General features: G+C 40.4%; 7 protein-coding genes and 1 long non-coding RNA gene across 10 annotated transcripts; 1 reads left to right on the top strand and 7 right to left on the bottom strand.

Moving 5' to 3' along the window:
* Positions 1-17: 17 nt before the first annotated feature.
* Positions 18-3,450, bottom strand: LOC124310991 (WD repeat-containing protein 48-like). The gene is made up of 11 exons (XM_046775208.1): positions 3,224-3,450; positions 2,911-3,136; positions 2,631-2,843; positions 2,423-2,563; positions 2,196-2,350; positions 1,945-2,130; positions 1,584-1,883; positions 1,212-1,516; positions 952-1,143; positions 527-860; positions 18-456 (listed from the first exon to the last, which is right to left on the bottom strand). The coding sequence occupies exons 1-11, from the start codon at positions 3,272-3,274 to the stop codon at positions 364-366; spliced, it is 2,196 nt and encodes a 731-aa protein (XP_046631164.1). The 5' UTR covers positions 3,275-3,450; the 3' UTR covers positions 18-363.
* Positions 3,451-3,612: 162 nt separating this feature from the next.
* On the bottom strand, positions 3,613-5,941 carry LOC124311154 (lysophospholipid acyltransferase 5-like). Its single transcript, XM_046775495.1, has 9 exons — positions 5,835-5,941; positions 5,606-5,748; positions 5,434-5,541; positions 5,191-5,313; positions 4,856-5,127; positions 4,560-4,800; positions 4,356-4,500; positions 4,146-4,293; positions 3,613-4,078 (listed from the first exon to the last, which is right to left on the bottom strand). Exons 2-9 carry the CDS (start codon positions 5,703-5,705, stop codon positions 3,764-3,766), a joined length of 1,452 nt encoding a protein of 483 aa, XP_046631451.1. The 5' UTR covers positions 5,706-5,748; positions 5,835-5,941; the 3' UTR covers positions 3,613-3,763.
* Positions 5,942-6,133: 192 nt separating this feature from the next.
* Positions 6,134-8,088, top strand: LOC124311314 (prohibitin-2-like). The gene is made up of 7 exons (XM_046775754.1): positions 6,134-6,376; positions 6,440-6,560; positions 6,641-6,754; positions 6,813-7,050; positions 7,123-7,230; positions 7,580-7,657; positions 7,718-8,088. Exons 1-7 carry the CDS (start codon positions 6,247-6,249, stop codon positions 7,841-7,843), a joined length of 915 nt encoding a protein of 304 aa, XP_046631710.1. The 5' UTR covers positions 6,134-6,246; the 3' UTR covers positions 7,844-8,088.
* Positions 8,089-8,117: 29 nt separating this feature from the next.
* Positions 8,118-11,238, bottom strand: LOC124311144 (6-phosphogluconate dehydrogenase, decarboxylating-like). Of its 2 annotated transcripts, none has more exons than XM_046775474.1 (8): positions 11,094-11,238; positions 10,008-10,228; positions 9,693-9,937; positions 9,353-9,614; positions 9,058-9,293; positions 8,846-8,979; positions 8,551-8,773; positions 8,118-8,476 (listed from the first exon to the last, which is right to left on the bottom strand). In XM_046775474.1, the coding sequence occupies exons 1-8, from the start codon at positions 11,108-11,110 to the stop codon at positions 8,357-8,359; spliced, it is 1,458 nt and encodes a 485-aa protein (XP_046631430.1). In that variant the 5' UTR covers positions 11,111-11,238; the 3' UTR covers positions 8,118-8,356. The 2 variants fall into 2 exon arrangements, with proteins under 2 accessions (XP_046631430.1, XP_046631429.1); XM_046775473.1 differs by lacking the exon at positions 11,094-11,238 and adding an exon at positions 10,303-10,417.
* A 409-nt stretch (positions 11,239-11,647) lies between these two features.
* Positions 11,648-14,322, bottom strand: LOC124311192 (enolase-like). The gene is made up of 9 exons (XM_046775570.1): positions 14,215-14,322; positions 13,496-13,741; positions 13,247-13,428; positions 13,048-13,172; positions 12,836-12,982; positions 12,676-12,766; positions 12,430-12,616; positions 12,127-12,360; positions 11,648-12,066 (listed from the first exon to the last, which is right to left on the bottom strand). The coding sequence occupies exons 2-9, from the start codon at positions 13,706-13,708 to the stop codon at positions 11,944-11,946; spliced, it is 1,302 nt and encodes a 433-aa protein (XP_046631526.1). The 5' UTR covers positions 13,709-13,741; positions 14,215-14,322; the 3' UTR covers positions 11,648-11,943.
* A 524-nt stretch (positions 14,323-14,846) lies between these two features.
* Positions 14,847-16,575, bottom strand: LOC124311261 (tRNA methyltransferase 10 homolog A-like). Of its 2 annotated transcripts, XM_046775682.1 has the most exons (6): positions 16,320-16,575; positions 16,124-16,235; positions 15,762-16,065; positions 15,548-15,694; positions 15,242-15,347; positions 14,847-15,180 (listed from the first exon to the last, which is right to left on the bottom strand). In XM_046775682.1, the coding sequence occupies exons 1-6, from the start codon at positions 16,453-16,455 to the stop codon at positions 14,969-14,971; spliced, it is 1,017 nt and encodes a 338-aa protein (XP_046631638.1). In that variant the 5' UTR covers positions 16,456-16,575; the 3' UTR covers positions 14,847-14,968. The 2 variants fall into 2 exon arrangements, with proteins under 2 accessions (XP_046631638.1, XP_046631637.1); XM_046775681.1 differs by having other exon boundaries at positions 16,124-16,574.
* Positions 16,576-18,518: 1,943 nt separating this feature from the next.
* On the bottom strand, positions 18,519-19,955 carry LOC124311301 (DNA topoisomerase 2 top-2-like). Its single transcript, XM_046775739.1, has 2 exons — positions 19,252-19,955; positions 18,519-19,175 (listed from the first exon to the last, which is right to left on the bottom strand). Exons 1-2 carry the CDS (start codon positions 19,792-19,794, stop codon positions 18,774-18,776), a joined length of 945 nt encoding a protein of 314 aa, XP_046631695.1. The 5' UTR covers positions 19,795-19,955; the 3' UTR covers positions 18,519-18,773.
* Positions 19,956-20,027: 72 nt separating this feature from the next.
* LOC124311743 lies at positions 20,028-21,503 on the bottom strand. The gene is made up of 3 exons (XR_006910194.1): positions 21,394-21,503; positions 20,865-21,079; positions 20,028-20,396 (listed from the first exon to the last, which is right to left on the bottom strand). It is a non-coding gene; the product is annotated as an uncharacterized LOC124311743 (long non-coding RNA).
* Positions 21,504-21,506: the final 3 nt, after the last annotated feature.

The raw sequence follows: 21,506 nt of genomic DNA, 5'->3' as shown, positions 1-21,506 counted from the left end.
TGGGGGTAAGATCCTGGTTAATGTGTTCGCTTTTTTTTTATTATTTTGTTTCTTGATTTTGTGTTTTGTTCAATACATGTGTCTATAATTATTATGACATAAGGGAGCGAATAAAACTGGTGGATGGACGAGATGATCCATCCCGCTCTAGGCGGATCTCTCCAAACGAACATGACACACACACACATACAAAAAAAAAAGAAGAAATAATAAACCAACAAACAAAACCCAACGGTTCGGAACTCGGAAGGGCGCGAGAAACGTGATCAAGGGAATGAAGGGCTATAAAAGGAAAGAGGATGGAAAAACTCATAATAATTTTTATCGTCACTGGCGTGCGATCCTTTGATCGCCAAGGGAAAGTTATTTAAACGGCCTATAGTGAAGGACAAGATCTGCTGAAGATTTCCAGATGAAATGGCGTACAGTGCGCAAATCCATCCCAGGCTCAAGGATCTAATGAAAAAAAAAGAAAAGTAAATCCCCTTTCAAGTCTAAGTCAAATTAAGCGGATTATTTAACTAACCTGATCATTGCACAGTAGTTCTACTTTATCTTCGGCGATTGAACTCGTTTCTTGACGGTCGGCGTTTGCCATCGAAGCTGCCGATGAAACTGCGGATCCGGGTAAACCTTTTTCACCGCTGGGAGTAGCGGCTGATCCGGCACTAAGTGAATTAGCAGCAGGAGAAGGCCCAGTTGGCGTTGCTGCCGATCCGGCTGGCGTCGATGCTCCGACGCCACCATTGACTCCACTCAGTGTCCCAAACGAATTTGTGTCTAGTACGCCTAATACTTTTTCGTAGACGTGCTCAATTACTTTACGAATCTGGATAAAGTCATTGGCAATCAATCGGTCCCTAATTTCGTCAGATAAAAAAACAACAACACATCGAGGTTAATCAAAAGCAACGCTATTTCGAATTTGAAAAACCCCAAATTTTGCATTACTTTTTAACGCATTTGATACCGGATGCCGGATGTGGCAATAGATAGAAAGGAACTTTAATCAATTTGGGTAGGTTGCGGTTGACGACTATGTCGGCTACCCAAGTTGGCACGGTTTCCGTCAATAACGTGCCTTCGGTTTCACCACCCGCGTCACGGCACAGTAATCTGTACAGCGTCCGTCCGCCTACCTCACTAGAAAAACAAAAATCACATTGATCATAAAGTTTTGCTGTCATAGGCACAACAACAACAACACATACCTAAATATCACAGGTGTATGAGGGGCCACGGAGAAGTATTCATTGCCAGGCCGATGAATCGCACCGTTTGAAATGGCTGGTGGATGTGAACTCGCTCCAGTACCACCACCTTCTGGTCCGTCGGGGTTTGCCTCATCTCCCAATTGGAATGGTCTGGGCCAGTGCTCCAAGAGTGCTTGAAGCAGCAACTGCCCATAGTTGACTTTAGTTTCCTCACTCTCTTCCAGTGCTAGGCCAACTTCCCTAGCTGACACCCATGCGGAGAAACAATCGTTCTCATCCTGGGCGAGGTGAATCGTTAACATCTGAAGTGAGAGAGAGAAAGACCTTTTAGAAACGCAGTTTCAAACAATAGCCTAAAAATGGACTTACTCCAGTTTTGAGATCGACGTTGAACCAGTTGGGAACGTAAACAGTTTTGTTCCTTTTCTTGACTTCTTCGTCCAAGTCTACTTGGCCAAGGTCGTTGACTTTGGCCGCCTTGAGAACGTCGTAAATGGCCACGTTACTTTCTGTGTCTTTGGTGAGGACAGTGCGTTTGTCGTTCAAAATTCTGTAGTGACGGATGGACGCCCCACCTCGGATCGTTAGATCAGGTGACACAGTATTGTTGCTCCGCATCGGATCGGATGCTGGTGCTTCAGACATCATCAAATGCCGATTATTAAGAGGCTAAAAAACATGGAAAACATTGAAATGAACTTGTTGGGTAAATGATTTTTATTATTCTTACGTATCGTTTGACTGAAGATTCTTCAGTTGCCACCCAAACATGTTCCATGTCTGGAGTGAGGCATAGACGCAGTACCGGTGCCGAAGCTTCGCACAAGAGCGTTCGCTGTTCGGGATTTCTCAAGTCTGTGATCCAAACCCTTCGATCCCTTCCGGATGATAAAACTGTATTAAACGCTTCGTTGGTCTAAAACAGAAATCAACTCAATCAGGATTGATTTTCTATAATTTGGTTGGCGTGGTTCGTGTCACCTGAAGCGTCCAGACACCTTCATCGTGTATTCTCATGGTGGATATGCATCTCTGCTGGCCCAACGACCAAAGCCGCATTGTTCCATCAGAACTAGCCGAAAGACACTGTGTTCCATCGGTATTGACTACAATACACTTGACATTGTCAGTGTGCCCTAAAAAAGAAGAAATGTATTTTGTGATAACTTTACATATGGATGCAAGAGTTTAAAGAATTTCATAATTACCTTTCAATTTCATTAGTTTGTTGCAGCTACGTGGATCCCACACTCTGAGAGTCCTCTCTGTAGATCCACTTATAATCACAGTACCACTTGGGTTCATGCCCAAGCTGTAAATGGAATTTTTGTTTCCAGTCAAAGAAGAAGCTTTTTGAATAGCATAAAAAGAACATTTAACTTTTTTAACAAAATTGACAAAAACTTTAAAAATTACTTGTGACAGTGTTGTTGGATGCAGTTAGCGCAGTCAAAGTGTTGACATCCCAAAGGAAGATAGCTCTGTCAAAACCTGCAGAAGCAACTTGTTCCTTATCTTTGGCATATGCCAAGACTTTTACATAATCTTTGTGGGTTCTCAATGTGGACATACAGAAACCCTTGTGAGCATTCCACACTTTGACTGTCATATCTGAGCTGGCTGAAATTACTAGACAAGACAACAACAAAATGTGCATGTTTAAAGGAAGAATAAAAAATTTGTAAAAATAGCTTACAATATTTTCCACCACAGCACAGGACAACATCATTCACCCAGTCTGTATGGTGCTCCATAGATTGCCAATAGTAATCTTTTGAACTTTTGTTTGGGTTGCAATTCCATATTCGAACAATACTATCCCGACCTGCAGAGTACAGTCGGTTCATCTGTGGGTCATACTGCAATGAATTTACTCCTGAACGATTATAGCGTTCACTTTCATCGCGAATTACAAATGAAACCTGAAATGAAACCAAATAATATAGGTTGGTTAACATTCTGCCGGGCAACCAAAGAATTTCAAGACCGCGAGCGGCTAAATTACCAACCTGTACTTTTTTGCGATTTGTGTGCGTCGCGTTCGATTTATTGAACGCCATGGCCACGTAGGAATTTCACTCGATCGCTAACTATCCAGTTTACAAAGAGTTTTTAGCCACATGAAATGGATGTTTCTTTAAAGGCTTTTAACTCAAGACTCTATTGACAGGTAGAAGAGAAGGTCTTGTTCTGCAGTAAAGAAATTGACATCAACATACACCAATGCCTCGTTTTGAAAGTGGCATTAAGCTCTACTTTGTCCTCCTCATCGCGCATATGGCGCAGGCTGGCGTTGCAATTTCTCACATTTTGAAATAAAATCATTTTATGATTTAAAAAATTGACTGAATCATTTTTTAATTCGAAGATATTACACAATAATATTTTAAACACAGGATTCAAGTCTAATCAAGCATGTATTGAGACTTGTTAACTCAAACACACTAAGAATTTTGTTTTTCTTACATTACGATTAACATTACTACACAACAGAAAACAACAAAAACAAAAGAGAATCAGGTGCACGAATCGCTTGCTAAGATGAAACACTATTGTTTCTTCTTAAGTTGATCAAGCTCTTCGGGTGCCTTTTCTTCACTAGGAGGTGCACTGCGCGGCGATCTTGGTATAAGCCGAGGCAGTAGGAACGGGGCAATGAATCGCCATCCAAGGAATACAACAAAGCCCATGTAATAGAGCGACCCATAGATGGACCAATAGTCTGAGAAAAACGTGAACGGCGCGAGGCAGTACCCCATAAAGCAAAACACGTAGAGTTTGCCTATCACCCACCGAACAGGTGCCAACGTAGGATTGTTAAACACTTTATGAATAGCAGGATTTTTTGCTGCTAACACTTCCATCTAAATTGTAAATAAATGGAATGAGTAAACGTTTGGCGACAACACGGCGTTTCTGAATTTAACTCACATCCTTTTCAAAGAGCATAACTATTAGCTCCATGAAGAAACACACATAGTAGCCCATATGCAAGCCGTGCCACGCGGCCAAAAAGAATAAAGCAATGGCTTGCGACAAGGATCGATTGCCAAGAAACCGCAAACGTTTGTAAATGTATCTAAACAAGAATTCAAATATTAATAAAATACTTTCGATGACTACTTATGATAAAATCCTTACTCGGCAACCCAAGCGTTAGTGTTTAAGTTGAATGATTGAATCAAATGGCCAAAACGAGTCGCGTTCTCAAAAACACGAAGTTTGACGTTTGCGCATCCATTCCACAGGTGACGACCTTTGTCGTCCTTGCCGTTGTAGGTTAGTCCTAATCGAAGACAGAATCAATACAAGTAATTTTTGAGAGGCGTATATAAGTCATGGTACCGCTCATAGTACAAACACCCTCGGTCAGCAGCCAGCATGAGATATATTTGTACAGGCTAATCTTTGCCCACAAGCCCACTAACACGACGCGGATAATAAATGTGTGCTCGTAGAAGGTCTCACTGGTGATTACTGCGTCAGAAATAAAGTTGCTTGCGACTTGGTAAAGAGCCAAGTAAAAGAAACCTAAGCCAGCACGAATCAGGCCAGGCTTAATGCACTGCATTATGTCACCACTTTCCTGAAAAAAAACGTATAGTTAAAATCTTCTTTCCTTTTGTGATGGATAATTCTACCTTTTCATAAACGTTGTTGGTGAAGTCTAGGTATCGTTTCATTGAAAATTGGGGTCCAACAAGAAAACCCCCGGGGAAGTAGACATGACCGCACATCTCCAAAAGCGAAGGAACCTCCACCAAAGCCATTTTTTTCTGATGAGCATTTAATTGATCGGGTTTTTTACGGCCATCGTAATAGTCCAAGCAAAGGCCAATCAGGCGCAAAGTCAGGACACAATGTGGCATGCTCCATTTAATATCATAAGTATCAGTGCCAGTTTGGTAGTATCCTGAATATTAGAGGGGAAATCATTGCTTTTTGGCAGTATTATATTTAAAGAAATATTGATTACCAAGTAGCAGGTAGGTCATGTGAAATGTGAAAGAAAGTGCAACACAAATTCTTGTCCCAGACAAAATTTTTATGAGTAAGTACTGCACCAGCACACATCCAAATGAGTGGCCAATATCCCATCCTAAATAAAATAATTCAAATGTGCAAGTTCTGATTACAAATTTAGTTGACACATAGTCTAGGGTTGTGTAGAAATGCTCCCAAATTAAGAAATTGTACTTATAAACATGGTAAAGCTTACCAAAGTTGAAAAATCCAATAGAGATTCCAGTAATGGTAAAAAAAAGATGTTGTACAATGGCAGATTTGTGACGGAGGTAGAAGCAATTGAAGAGAGCAATAGGATATCCTGTAGTATTACATCCATTATATTATATTTGATTTATTAAGGTTCACAGCAATTCAGATACAACCTAAAAGTATTGACACCAACAATCTAAGTGCTTGTTCGGGTGCACCGATTGCTTGAGCAATGGAAAACAAAATTCCATTTTGAATTACACGGTCGTCCATAGTAGACGATCCGCTATCTCTAGGAGTCGTGTAAACGAAAAATCTAATCGGAAAAATGTCAAAGTTAATTAAGAACTTCGTCCACTGTAAAACAAATTACGCTAATCTATTTATATAGGAGATCCTTACGTGCGAACGAAATATAATGGCTTCTTTTGAGCTGTGTCTTAGATTTCACAGTTGTGATGTCTGCTGCAATCATTCCCCGAATGCCCGCGTGTAATAAGTAACGGACCGAAAGCTGCCAGTATTTTTGTATTATTTTTTTAAGAATAAAAAGTTGTGGAATTCAATATTCAAAACATTTAATTTGTAATGTTTAATACTGGACTATGTACATTTCAAATGTTAAATTTTTTATAAAATAATAACAAATAATTTTGTCGCACGCACACAGATGTATTGACTTTTCTTACTGTTTAGCAGCCAGGATTTACCACTTCCCCCATCGCCATACACGAGGGTACCGACGTTAAAAGGGAAGCGTTAACGAAAGAAGATCTTTTTACATAATCGAAATTATTAGGTAAAAGAATTTGCCATGGCACAGAGTAAGCTGAACGATTTGGCAGGCAAGTTCTCCAATGGACCAAAGGGACTCGGAACAGGACTGAAATTGCTTGCTTTGGCCGGAGCAGCAGCCTATGGAGTCAGTCAGTCCATGTACACCGGTATGTTGTTACATCATCAACTTTGTTCTTGATAACAATGTACATTAATTATTTGAAATGTAGTGGAAGGTGGTCACCGCGCCATCATCTTCAGCAGACTTGGGGGAGTGAAAAACGATACATATCCAGAAGGTCTTCATCTCAGACTACCCTGGTTCCAATATCCCATCATCTATGACATCAGGTATGTGCACAGTTTTTATTTATGCTAATGTGAATATGTTTTAGATCTGACACAAAGAAACAATATTTTTTTAAATCCAGGTCACGACCAAGGAAAATTTCCTCACCAACTGGCTCAAAAGATTTGCAGATGGTTAACATCACCTTGCGAGTCCTTTCCAGACCAGATGCTGCCTTACTCCCTGATGTCTACAGGTTGCAAAATTTTTTTTCTCAAAGTAATTTGGATGCACATTAACTTTGTTACTTACAGAAACTTAGGGTTAGATTATGATGAAAAAGTCCTTCCTTCCATCTGCAATGAAGTCCTTAAAAGTGTTGTTGCCAAGTTTAATGCCTCTCAGCTCATCACACAGCGTCAGCAAGTTTCCCTACTTGTTCGTCGTGAATTGACAGAGCGAGCCAGGGACTTCAACATCATCCTCGACGACGTTTCCATCACAGAACTCAGCTTTAGCAAAGAATACGCCGCTGCCGTCGAATCCAAGCAGGTACGTTTACTTTAGTTTCTTTTCATTCACAAGGAACACGCCTTACAGTTTTTTCTTGTTGTGGAACTCTAGATCGCCCAACAAGATGCCCAGCGAGCTGCCTTCTTCGTCGAAAAGGCTTACCAAGAACGCCAACAGAAAATCGTTCAAGCTGAGGGTGAAGCCGAGGCCGGCAAAATGATATCCTTTTGAAAAAAGTGTTTTTTAAACGATAAGTGGTATTAGATCCTCGATGACGAAACAAGGCTTGAATGAATTGTCTGAATCTTGGTGGCTCTGTCACAAGTACCTAGCAGGTCATTGTAAAGGCGGACATAGATCAAAACAAAATTGGGAGGTGCGCCTTCCAAGGCAATCTGGAATACTATCATGTGTGTTCTTAAGGCATGGGGCACTCATGATTCCTCTGCCAACATATTCTTCATTTTAAATCCTATGATATGCGATTTAGTAATCAGAGTGGATCGTTACGATTTAGGAAATTAAGTTAACACTTTCAATTTTGTATATTCCTTAACTCGGTGTTTACATGGGAGTTGCCATAGGTATTAACCCTGGTTACCTGAAGCTGAGGAAAATCCGTGCTGCACAAAATATTGCCCGAACGGTAATTGGAAATTATTAATTTTACTTGGCTGTTACTAAATCAAGTTTTCTGTTTTACCAGATTGCCGCATCTCAAAATCGTGTCTACCTTAATGCTGACTCGCTTATGATCAACGTGAGTGACGTTTCCTTCGATGAACGCATTGCCACTGTTGGAAACCTTAAGAAACCCGAAGTGAAAAAATGAAATAGTCAAGCTATGGGAAGTTTGTTAACGCTTATTCGTCGCTATTTCTGATTCATGCAAATGTGGTCGAATTAGTTCCAAATAGACTGTTGGATGTAGTTAATGAGAATTCGTCGACGGTTTTGCTTTTTAAAGTGATTTGTTTGTATCTTTTCCGTGAAAGCGGCGATGAAGTAACATTAACTTTAATGTACATCCAATAAAAAAAACTGTACTGTATTTCGAATAAAATTAGATTTTTTTCAGATTCGAATAATTTTGTTAAATAGTTTAGTTCATGACCAATGTTGTATAATGTATTAGCCAAATATCTCGATTGTAAATCAACAGGAACGTATAAGAGAAGGAATTTTAATGATTGAAAAAAATTGGAATATTATATAGATCACGTTCCAGCAATTCCATAACCTTATCGAGTTGCTCCACAGCACTCACATAACCGCGCAGATTTCAATCCAGTTTTAACTGCGTATAAAATTTTTCGTTTGCATAAACTTTTGGTTCTGTGATAATTTAGGCTTGGTATGTAGAAGCAGAAGTCCTTCCTCCGTGACCGGTCCAGTTTGCGTGGTGAAACACACCTGGCTGATCCAACAGCTCATAGGTGTGTGCGCCAAAGTAATCGCGCTGAGCCTGGAATTCATAACAATAAAAGTAGAAGTTATGGTCAAAGAATTTCTCTGAGGAAATAGGCTATAAAAATGTACCTGGATTAGATTGGCCGGGAGGCGTTGGCAACGATAGGCATCGTAGAAAGAGAGGGCCGTTGAGAAGGCCGGAACAGGGACACCATATTGGGCAGCCGTTGCAATCACATCACGCCACGACTCTTGACAAGTGCCCACAGCCTGTCGGAAAAAGTCGTCCATTAACAGGCTCTTGAGATCTGGGTTACGCTCGAAGGCCAATTTGATGTTTCCTAAAAACACACTAAAAGTACACCACCGATTGTTAATAGTGTTTTAAGTCTAGTTTCGTAAGTTATGGTTCTCGTTCTCCCACCTTCGGATGATGCAACCGCCACGCCACATTAATGCAATTCCACCGTAGTTAAGTGTCCAGTCATACTGCTTGGCCGCCTCTCGTAGCAACATAAAACCTTGAGCATAAGAGACAATCTTTGAAGCATACAATGCCTGAAAAGAAACAAAATGGAATAATTTATTATAGACAGTAAAAATAAAAAAGAAACAGAAATGAAAGTTAATGCTTACTTTACGGATAGCTTCAATGAATGAAGCCCTTTCACCAGAGTAAGCTTTAAAGGCAGGTGCAGGCAACACTTTAGAGGCTTCGATGCGTTCTGCTTGCAGAGAAGATAAGCACCTAGCGAAAACTGCCTCGCCGATCAGGGTAACTGGGACACCGTAGTCTAGAGCAGCAATTGCAGTCCATTTTCCAGTTCCCTTTTGTCCAGCAGAATCACGAATTTTCTCGACCAAATAATCACCTTTAATAAAATTCAAAGTTAAAAAATTATGTCTACAAATATGCTGTGAAGCTGCATACCTTTGTCGTCCTGGAAACGCAAAATATTGGCAGTGATTTCAATAAGAAAGGAATCCAACTCTCCCTTATTCCATTCATCAAAAACGTCAGCCATTTCAGGTGGAGTCATGCCCAAAACGCTTTTCATCAGGTGGTAAGCTTCGGCAATCAATTGCATATCGCCATATTCAATGCCGTTGTGAACCATTTTCACGAAATGCCCTGCTCCACCTTCTCCTACCCAATCGCAGCACGGCTCTCCATCACTTTTGGCAGAGATCGACTACGCCATGGGGAATCATAAGGAAAACTTTTAAAAATTCTATTCCTGTGGTAATATTGGTTGAGTTAACAATTTCACCTGAAAAATGGGTTTGATATGTGGCCAAGCTTCGATATGGCCACCAGGCATCAAGGAAGGTCCGTATCGTGCACCTTCTTCACCACCAGACACTCCGGAACCGACGTAAAGGATGCCTTTCTCTCTGAGGGTGGTGCACCGACGTGTTGTATCACCGTGCTCCGAATTGCCTCCATCAATTATGATATCACCAGCTTCAAGGAATTCTACCAGTTGGTCAATGAACTGGTCGACAGCTTTGCCAGCTACACAAAAAGAGAAATTCACGAGATCATTAAGTGATTAGGTTGAAATTATGGGGTTAGAAAATTATACCTTGCACGAGCATCATGACACGACGAGGTTTCTTCAATTTAGCGACTAATTCACGAACGGAGTGTGCCCCTACAACACTCTTTCCTTTGGCCTCGTTGTGAAGAAAGTCATCCACTTTCGACGTTGTACGGTTAAAGGCACAAACGACGAATCCGTGATCAGCCATGTTGAGAATCAAGTTTTGACCCATGACAGCCAAACCGATCAAACCAATATCAGCTCTGTGAAAGAGGAAGAAAAAAAAATTAGATGAAAATGATTAAAACACAAAACACGAATTAACTTGGTGACGCACACTGGTTCGGGACAATTTAAAACGTGTTTACAAGCTGCAGCTCCCATGGTAGAAATAAATTAAACCAGAGTATCCAGCGTGAATGTCTCTAGCGATGGGACTACCGAGTGACAATAAGCTTGATCAAGCACATGACTCTCCAATAAGAAAAAAAAAATACGAATGTAACTTGCATCCATGGAGAGAGCTGGAATGGAGGTAGTATTGTTTGCTGAAACAGAATTAAACGGTCCCGCCTCGACTCGTGATTGGCTGACACGAATTGTATCGACTGCTGTAGCAGACCACTCCACCTTGGAGCAAATTTAGGGGAAAGCGAGGCTGACAAGCAGCAGCAACATATATTTCATTTCAAACTGGAAGGGTCGATATATAACGCCATAGTCACGAAAACTTACGGAATTATTCACGAAAAGAAAATCCTCCATTGAATGTACCTTTCACAACCAATTGTTGCTAAGCAACTGCTCTATTTGTTATTGAGGTCGAGGATTTGGGCGAACTAGAAGCATTTCGACATGTACACTCACTTCTCCCAACATATGGCAAGCTATTCTTGCCACATATTCCTTAGCACAGAAAGTAGTATTTATCTATTATGTGGGAAATTGATCTAGTGTAAAACCACATACTTTTTATCCGCAAAACCACAGAAGAGTAAGAGTGAAAACTATTCTCAAGGCGATATGAAACAAACAGAGACCACCACGAGGAACAAGTAAAAATGATGATCCCCAACCTTTTGATTAAAGTTAACATCGGCATTTAAAAAAAATTAAAAAAGTACTTACACTTGTTCAGCAGACATTTTCAAAAGAAGGTACGCTTTCCTAGCCGGTAATGTGATCTGCAACGAACCGTGACTCGACAATTACTGAATAGGGACTGCGCGAGATCGTCTGTTTTATGTTGGAAAGGGAGGGGTAGACAAAAAATGCAAAGTAATCGATCATTCGTCCAGCCTAATTCCGTGCGGCTTGACGACAGGTTTTTATCCTATCAACAGCTGATAGGTGACAGCCCGCGCCACAACAGCCGCGTTCAGTCATCCACTGCGACAATATTCGTCGCCTCAGGGTGTGGTCAACGTGAAGAAACACGTATTTGGTCTGCGGTTGCTGTGATTTTCAACATAGTTGTAACCGCATTTCCTTAAATAACGGAAATTCTTATAAAGTCATGAGATTTGATAACCTAATTATTAGCCACCTTAAATTCCCCGGGAGGTAGGAATAGATTACCCCATTACTCACTTTCCCAGACGCACACAATCAGTATATAACTGTTCATATTATTTGTTCGTGTTGGAACTTATATCGTTATCAATTATATCTTGAAATTGAGATTTGGATGACGATGGTACTTGTAATACATCAACATAAATAATAATCAGAACCAACACATTCAGATCACTATAAGGATTGTAAGTGTTTTAACACCAAACCTATACTTGACTACTCCAACTCTATATAGTGTCGTTTCTCATCATCACAAGTTCACAACAAAAAAGTAGACATTTGATTAAAAGATAGAAATGGACTAACGGATTAGAAAATTTCAAGCCGTAGGGTAACGAGAAACTCAGACGGAAAAAAATCTAAGTGAATGACTCGTAGGTCGGGATGAATCTTGTCCATTTGTTTACAATGGGTGACGGAAATTCTTGCCAGCGTACTTGGCAGCAGCTCCCAATTCCTCTTCGATACGCAGGATCTGGTTGTACTTGGCCAAACGCTCAGAGCGGCAAGGAGCACCAGTTTTGATCTGTCACGACACAAATTTCTAGTTAGTTTGGCACTTTAAACCTTTTTTATTTTATTTTACCTGTCCAGTAGACAGTCCGACGACTAAATCGCCGATGAAGGAATCCTCGGTCTCGCCGGAACGGTGAGAGACCATGGTTCCCCATCCGTTAGCCTTGGCCAACTTGTGGGCGGCAATGGATTCAGTCACGGTTCCGATTTGGTTCACCTTCAGAAGCAAGCAGTTGCATGCCTTGCAATCAACGGCCATTTGGATACGCTTAGGGTTTGTGACCGTGAGATCGTCACCAACGATCTGACAGATAATAAAAGTAAGTCAAAAATTGAAATAGATTGATAATTGTTTATAATCTTTTCTTTTTACCTGGATGGGAGTGTTGCCGGTGAGGCTAGTCCATGCAGCCCAATCGTCCTGGTCGAAGGGATCTTCAATGGAAACCATGGGGAAATCCTTGATGAATTCTTGGTAGAGTTCGGCAAGCTTGTTGGATTCCAGGTAAGTTGCGGGATCTGAAGCTGGGTTTTTGAAGTCCAAGTCGTACTTTCCGTTCCTAAGAAAGCATTTAATTCTCAGTATAAAGAAAAGATTCGTCTCAAGAGTAATAATTACTTGTGGAATTCAGATGCGGCAACATCCATTCCGATTTCGATCTTGCCAGTGTATCCAGCCTTTTCGATGGCGGTGGTGATCAGGTCGAGAGCTGTATATTTCAATGACATACGCATGAAACATCGTATAAACTAATGAAACATTACACGAATCAATTTACCATCTTTGTTGTTCAAAATGTTAGGAGCAAAGCCACCTTCATCTCCGACAGCTGTGGCATCCAAGCCAAATCGTGCGTTGATGACTTTCTTCAAGTGATGGTAAGTTTCAGTTCCCATGCGCATGGCTTCAGTGAAGGAGGATGCACCTAAAATACCAAAATGTCAATCAATAAATGAAATTAAAAAAACCCAATATTTCCAAAGTTTTTACCAGTGGGAAGAATCATGAATTCTTGCATAGCCAGTTTGTTGCCGGCATGAGATCCGCCATTGATGACGTTGAAGGCTGGAGTCGGCAAAATGATCTCTGGAGTGCCAGCTAGGTCAGCAATGTGTCTAGAAAACAGACATTTAAAGTCATTAGATTCAGCTTTCTAAAATATTATTCTCAGAATTATTTTTTTTTTTACCTGTATAGGGGAACTCCCTTGTGGGTTGCTCCAGCTTTGCAAGCTGCCAAAGATACTCCCAAAATGGCATTAGCACCAAACTTGGACTTATTCTCAGTTCCATCAAGCTTGATCATAAAGTTATCAATAGCTTCTTGATCAGTAACTTGGAGGTTTTCCTTCAACAAGGCTGGGGCAATCAACTAAAACATTAAAATGGATAATTAATGTCAAAGTTGCAAACAATAAATGGTTGAAATCAAGACTTACATCATTGATGTTGCTAACTGCCTTCTTCACTCCTTTGCCGTGGTATTCGGTCTTGATATCATCACGAAGCTCAAGAGCTTCATGGATACCAGTGGAAGCTCCAGATGGAACGGCGGCACGGAAAAGTCCCTTTTCAGTAGTCAAATCAACCTCAACGGTAGGGTTGCCACGGGAGTCGAAAATCATTCGAGCGAAAATCTTTTGAATAGACATGCTGATGGCTCTCGTTTTCAACGGATCGGCAGACTGTAGAGAAAACGTAGTTTAAGAATAAGCTTCACCTTAAAAATAAACCTCGGCTAGGATTGTGTCATGCCAAGTTCATTGGGCTGCAGTTCACGTGTACAACCCAAGGTCATTCAATGACGTGACTAGATTGTTACAAGGGTAAATGTCGAATATTTCAGGATGTCATTTACGTCAACCAAGTGAACACTTATCAACAAAACCAAACAGAAGAATAGCTTTATTTAAACAAATGTTAATCTTAAGATTTTCAGTCAAATTTAACCTGAACAATTGAACAAAGTACATTGACTCCCGGCGAAACCAGTCGTGACTCGTGAGCTGCATCACGAATATTGATTTTTGGGTTATTTTTTGTAAAGCCACAAGATTCCGTCGTGCAGCTTTCCAAATGGTATGAAACAATTTACATCCACAATATATCTAGTTAAACTTAATAACAATCAAGAATAAGGACACATGAAACTACTCACAATTTAAGGTTGATTAACAAGCCGGTGAGTCGGACTGAAGAGTGGAAGGAAGTGACTATCAAGGACGAATGGCACTAGACGATGTAGACGTCGCGGCGCTACACTAGAGGTCTCTCTTGCACGATATCGATAAAAAGACAAATAATGTGGAATGTATTTCATTATTATTATTCATTAATCATTTCCTTGTTGTTATTATATAATCTTATTTTTTTATCACCTTCAATCGTTACACTTATTTTTATTACAAGCCAAGAACGCAAGAAGGTTAACTATCGTGAAAATTGATCTTTATTTCGTATCGATCGAAGGGCATGCCCTTTAAATTTTGAATGACAAAATCTCGAGATGTTGCACGTAGCTGGTTGCCAACCGCCCACGTACCGCGATAACCTTAATGTTCAATCGGAATGGTTTTACCTTATTACAAGTTCACCTGAATAACCAAATACAAACATTCGATCGTGCCATGTTATTATGCATGGCTGTTATTAAAATTAGACTAGGCTCTATGTAGATGACTTAGATTTGTATGTGTTTGTAAAAAAAAAATATATGATACCGTAAAAGTAAGTAAGTAAAATATGTCGTTAACGGCGTAAATAAAAAAGTGACAAGTTGGACAACAGACATACTGTACAAAATTAGATTTTTTGATTACTAACGCCTGTACAACGGCGATGTCATGTACAGTAACTGATACAGTAACTGAAATAATTCATCAGAGGAAATCAAGATAACAGAAAGCCAGAAACTATGCAGATATGGGGTCTGTTTCACAAGAATCCATCTCATCAGCAATTGATTTTTCATTGTCATCAAAGTCTTCTTCAGCATCACAGTCTTCTTCAGCATCAAAATTCTCATCAATATCTTTTTCTTGGGCACCTTTTCTAGCTGGCAAAACCTCAAGTAACGCTTCCTTCCATTTCTGTCCATTGCAGACATTGACCATAATGTTAAATACTAAAATAAAGAAATAGTTAAGTTTCCGACGCCAGGTTTCAAAAATTAACATCTTTATTACCATGGTCTATTGTCAAAACTTTTCTCGTCTTCATCTCTATGTTTTCACCAATAGGGAGTCGGCCGTGACGAAGACCTTTTTCAACAGCTAATCGGTGGCAAAGTCCCTGTGTAACGAAAATCCGGAGATTAATTTAAATTCATTTTCTTTTACTTGTAGATCAACAACTGAACTGTGCAGCATGTGAAAATTTTGTTATTTTGTTGATAATTTTGCTAGTTCACTTACGAAATATTTTCCGCGAACAAGAAGTGCTAGGATGCATTGTGTATGAAGAAATTAATCTTATTTGAAATGATAACGTACCTTATGGGAATTGTGGTCAACTAATCCTCCAATAATATAAACATGGTCATCCTCAATTTTGTCAATTAGATGATCAGACTCTGCAGTAAGATAAACTATTTTTTCTTTACTGAAAAGGTCAGTAAAATGCTTTTCATGCAAGTTAACCTGTTCAAGTGTAAACAAGATAAATTAGATGAATTAATCAAGAATTTTTAGGTACCACAATTCTTACATCCCAGTTTTGATAGCCTGAATTCTTGCTCATTTCAGTAAGACTTGCACCATCAAGGCTAGTTATGTGATACTGAACAGGATTGGCAGCCCTTCGATTAATGCTGTAACAACGGCAGATTTGCTTTACACATTTTGCTATACTTTTCTCATCCATGAAAGTGTCAAACGATAAATCCACCACTATTGCCACTTTGCAACTGCTGTTGGCCATTGTTGCACTTTTAAGTTGTTTACGAGTTACTGTATTCAAACTACGAGTAGGATCAAGCCTCCTCTTCTTCCTTTTCTCCTTTTCTCTAATCCTGAAGTAGAATTATAGTTAAAATAGTGTAAGAAACTATCATTGAGTAGTAAGAAAACCTTCTTTCTTTTTTCTGTTGCGCCCATAGCGCTTTCCTCTTTAGCTTCTTCATGGCTGACTTTGACAGTACAGGTATCACAGGCAAATCTTTCTTTTCACTTTGAGACTCTTCTTTTAAAGTACTAACAATTTCTTCTGTATTATCTTTCTTGTTGCTTAGTGAATTAACTGCTAGGTTACAGCTAGAATCGTTACCGAGTTCAACAGATGTTTCATCGTTACCGTCTGACTTTGACACCTCACATTCAGGAGTCTCTTTCATGACCAGAGATTGATCAACATTATTGCAAACAAGTTGCAATTCTGTTTCTGCTTCAATTTTGATACTCATTTTTTTATTACAGTTTATAATTCAAAGAAACAATTTCAAAACTGGGACAGAAAAAGCATGCGATGCACATTCAACGAGAAATAGCAGACAGCTTTTTAAGGCAAGGGAATAAGCGATGCCAGCTCGATTGTATTATACTCCGGTTTTTTTTTCGAGACTTAAGTTAAAAAACAATTCAGAATTCAGCTAAACTAAATAATTAAAACACTGCACAACTAAAAAGGCAAACCGCAAACCCTGAAAATATAGAAATTCCTGAGACTAAAACGAATACGACGTAATATTTTAGGCCGTTCATATTGTATGCATGGTGTATTAGTATGGTGGGGGAACTTTTGTTGGAATCGGCTATCTCGAATGAAGCCAGTTTCCGGACAAGAAGCGGAGCTTAGTGCCACAGTCAAGCCAATTGCAGGGCTGGTCGGCTATTCTTGGTTCAATTCTTTGGCCTGTCATTGGTTCAATTCTCCAAATTGTCCACCAGGCAGCGCTGATCATAGCCGACCACTGGCTTCAGCCGAGATAGCCGAAGTTCCCCCACCATACTAATACACCATGTTGTATGTATAGGACTCTTTCGGATCTGTTTTATTTAGCCGATTTATCTGGCAACGCAGCATGGCGCCGTCTCTTGGAAGGGCGAGAACGGGGAGAAGAGGGAGAATGGGAGGACGCCCTCCTCCCTCCCATCCCTCCCATTCATAGGAACAAATCTCTCGCCGATTTTTTCAAGGCAATTTCAAGGGCCTTCATCTTAAATGTTTGAGTTTGAAGAAGTTCATTCAATCCTTCCAGGGTGAGGGAGCGAGTGTTCATCATGAACAAGTAGCTGAAGTCGTCATGTAGGTGATGATTGACATGATGACATGACATGACATGACAACATTGTCATTTTGATTCTTCATCCATGCGCGAAGTGGATCTGGATCGAAATTTAGTCGCCGCAGTTCCTCAACCAAAACGTTAATCTAGGAAACGACGAAAAAGTAAATAAAGAAGTATAAATGAAAAGTTGATAAATCATACAACCTTTTTGCGGTTGACAATTAAATCACCGTTCCATATTGCGCGAACGTATCTGATTTCATTGGTCAACTTTTTACACGAAGCTTGAAGTTCATCAGTTAAGAGTTATTTTCTCTCCTCGAATAGACTTAGACGGACATCGAAGTATGTTTTCAAGATGTCATTATTAGAGTTATACATCTTCAGAAAACCGTTTGGATCGTACAGCAACGTGGGTGTCACGGTTAGTGTAGATTGGAGTCGAAATAAGTCGTGGAATCCCTGAGACTCGGCTTGTTGCATCTTTTCTTCCGTCATTTTTTTTTTATTAAATAGGGCGTAACTCGGATGCCGAGTATTGCCCTGTGTATTAGCACCCACGAAATAAAATAACTACAGAATGTACACGCAGGGATAAAATCAAGAATACGCAATAAAACAGTTAAAAATGTTTACGACAAATCGTACAGCAGTGTCCGTATGGTTTTCTTTGTAGCCAGTGATCCAGTGATAAGGGGCGGGATTTTCTCTGAGCCGTGCAACAAATTCTCCATTACGGATTCTCTATAATTTCGAACTGAAATTCCCAGCGGAAGTTCTGTGATTTCAACCTGTGTTGCACTAAGCTTTGATACTTCACCACTGATAACGTATGTGTTATCATCGACCCTTTGAATGCTCCCTTGGTAACCTGAAAAATAACAAATAGAAATGTTGTACTTCGTGATACCTTTCTTACAGTTAACTCAATTACCTTTAATCCATGGATTCATATAGATAGGTTCTTTGCCGTTTAACATCCTCGTGATATTGTTATGAAATCGGGGGACTCGAGCATAAGTCTCAGTAGCTCGGTCTTTATTTCCTGACATAAACCTAGCGAGTACTATACCGGCCACACTACACCGTGTCTGCCTGTACTCGCCCCGTCGGCCATACTTGTGGTATTCCGACTCCTTACACATACAAAGAATACTGGCGAGTCCTGTACCGGCCACACTACACCGTGTCTGCCTGGACTCGCCGACGAGTCCTATACCAGCACACACTACACCATGTCTACCTGGACTCGTCCACCGGCCATACTTGTGGTATTCCGGCTCCAGCAATTACACATATGCGATTCACGACATTAAACAAAACGAAGACAGACAAACAAAGGTAAGGTACTCACACACGAAAGTCAAACAAGATAGCCTGGCTATTAGAAAGAGTACCGAGCTGTTGGCGACGTCGTCTTAGTTCAAGATGGTGCACACGAGTGGCCTTATCAATCCAAAGGGAAAAAAAAAGAAAGGAACTCTAACTCAACGTCAGAGAGACGTGAAAGGTAAGAAGGACTCACTCGACGATGCTATATCGTCGAGTTCCGTGGAATAAGGTGAAACAGATACAAGTAAAATAGGGAAGCAGAAAGGGGGCAATTCTGGGAAAAGTGTGAACGTCGACAAGTCGGTGGCGATCATAACAATATTTCCAATAATCTCTCGTGGATTATAGATCAATCTTGATGTCGTCCGATCGGTGCTGCCGATCCCGTCAATTCCGTTGACCAAGATCATTGGAATAATGGGAGCATAAAACTCGGGTTCGATGAGCCGTTTCCCATCCGTTCGATGTTTCAACAACCGATCATCGTATGGGTGAAAAATTATCCTTGTCAGTCGGCTCATCAGAGTCGAAATTTGACGAGGGCTGGCAGCATCTTCACCTCCCTGTGGGCAATAAATAAGAGGTTATTAAAGATGTAAAAGATCTCAAGTCAAGTAAAATTCAACAAAAACTATGTACCTGAAGCCGAGTGCCGAAATGGCCAATAGGCTGGAGTAAATTGATGTTGTTCGTACCCACGAAGTCATGAGCCAATCCAATGATTGTTCTAGTCAAATTTTCTTCACCGTAGTTGCAGAGCGACGTCCTTGCAGCTACGAGACCGGCGAGCTGGGCTACTGTTACTTCTTCTTTATCACTGCGCTTAATACAAGTGAAGATAATTTTTCTCTGTCCCACTGTTAAACCATCCATGATTGAACGTATATAACGTTCATGTTCCATGTTGGTGTACCGGACTAGTCCACGATGCACAAATTCGTAGAAACTAACTTGTCTTGTTTCTCTCCGATAAAGGTGGAGTTTCGGGTATGGACTTTCACGGAGCCACTTGGACGCCTTGTTCCAAAAATCTAGCCAGTCTCTGTGCTGTCCGGAGTGTCTCTTACTAAAAGCCATTGAGATAGCGCGGTCATCATCGTCTCCATTGTGATTGAAGATAACTCGATGACTCTGCAGGTTGGTAAAGGCACTCTCCACTTCTTCTGACGTCATACTTCCCATAACCCCTCGTAGTGCTTTACACGGAAATGCTGCCAGTTTTCCGTATCAGACTTCCATTCTTCATATTCCAGCAATGAGTAGAAACGTAGACACTCGACCGATTCCCCTATTCCTTTGGTAGCTGTGACAATCGGAGTGATGAATTGTTCCAGAAATGGTAAACGCAAAAGATTTGGCCAGTTATGGTGCAAGAAATTGATAATCAATCCAGTGAAGTGACAGCCATGGGGATCCTGGTCAGTCATGGTCATTAAATGACCATAACGAAGCGAATTAAGATCTTCAACACTCTCGTAGTTCTTCTCGTGCTTCAATCCAAGGATCTTGATCAAATTGTTGATATCGGAATTTTCCGAGATTTTTTTCTTCAGGCTTCCTGCACGTTTAACAACTCTTCCTGAAGAACATAGACTCCATACTTTGCACGGCCAACCACGCCAAGTCCTGTAACAGCTTGGGGCTTGGGGCTGAGGACTTGGGGCTGAGTCTCCCTTAGTAAGGATTAGAGTGCAGTTGATTGATTCTGCTGTACCAGCATTGACAGCATCTTCTAGATGGGGAATGCCCTTCAATTTTGTAGGATTTTGTTCTCCGTCTTGAATCTAATTATAAAAATAGGGTAAGTTTGTTTCTTTTTTAAAAACAAGATTGTCTGCGACTCAGATGGCAATTGTGAAGCACTTTGTAACTTTATGAAGAAAGCCCTGCTAACTTGTGAAAAAATAAAGTCTATCTGAAACAACGAAAAGGTGCCTCTTTCGATCCTTTCCCGTGTATAAAAATTCTTAAACCATATTGGCTGGACACTAACGTTTGTCTTTGATTGTTTTACTAAAGTTTAGTTTGAAAAAGGGGTGTTTCCAAGGGGTCCGCAACTCAAATTTACTTTTTATTTTTTTTTAAATTTTTCCTTGCTTTATTTTTCCTTTTTTACTTTTGAGATAGGCTTTCCTTCAAGCGAAAATAAAAGGGTAGGGAGGGGATGGGGAGGAGGGGGGTTCGTTCGCGCGCGCCCTTCTTTTATCATGTAAAGTAAATTTCCTTTTTTCACTTTTTTTTTGCTTTTTTACCTTTTTTATTGTAGTAAATCTGAGTTGCGGACCCCTTGGGTGTTTCCCTCAAAGTTCCGAAACACTGGCGAAAAACAACCTCTCTGGCCTCTGTTGTGTGATGTGGGACTGTGGGGAGTGTGTGAAGTGTGAAGGGGCCTTGGCGGGGAGAAATCCTTTGTCTGCCATATCCTAAGGCAATGCCGCGGGTAGGGACAGGCCATGCGATACATTTTCTGGGTGAACCAATATTTCAAAACGATGAATATAAATACAGAACCTCAACACTTTTTAAAAATTACAAATCAGAAAGATGAAGAATATTTCTTTATCTTTCTGATTTAAAAAAATAAACCTCGTACGACCAACCTAAGCATTTTTTAAAAAATCCCGCGCGAGACACCGTAAGGCCTATCTCGCGCGGGTTAAAACACCTATTTTGGACCGGGGTGAACCAATACCTGGCGTGGGTACTGTATAGTCAATGTGAATTTCGATCAAGAAACAAACTAAATAGTAGGTGATAAATCCTAAGAACTGAATCAATTACATTGTAGGCGATTAAGCTGCTAGATCAATGTTCACCGTCTGAAAGAAATCCGTTTTTCTATTTACAAACTCGGGCATTTTCGCCGGGAGTGTAAGGAAACCGAAATCTAAATC

The sequence above is a fragment of the Daphnia pulicaria genome, chromosome 8 (assembly GCF_021234035.1).
Source record: "Daphnia pulicaria isolate SC F1-1A chromosome 8, SC_F0-13Bv2, whole genome shotgun sequence".
NCBI lineage: Eukaryota > Metazoa > Arthropoda > Branchiopoda > Diplostraca > Daphniidae > Daphnia > Daphnia pulicaria.
Note: the sequence above shows the minus strand (reverse complement) of the source record. Positions and strands in the feature narration are given on the sequence as shown.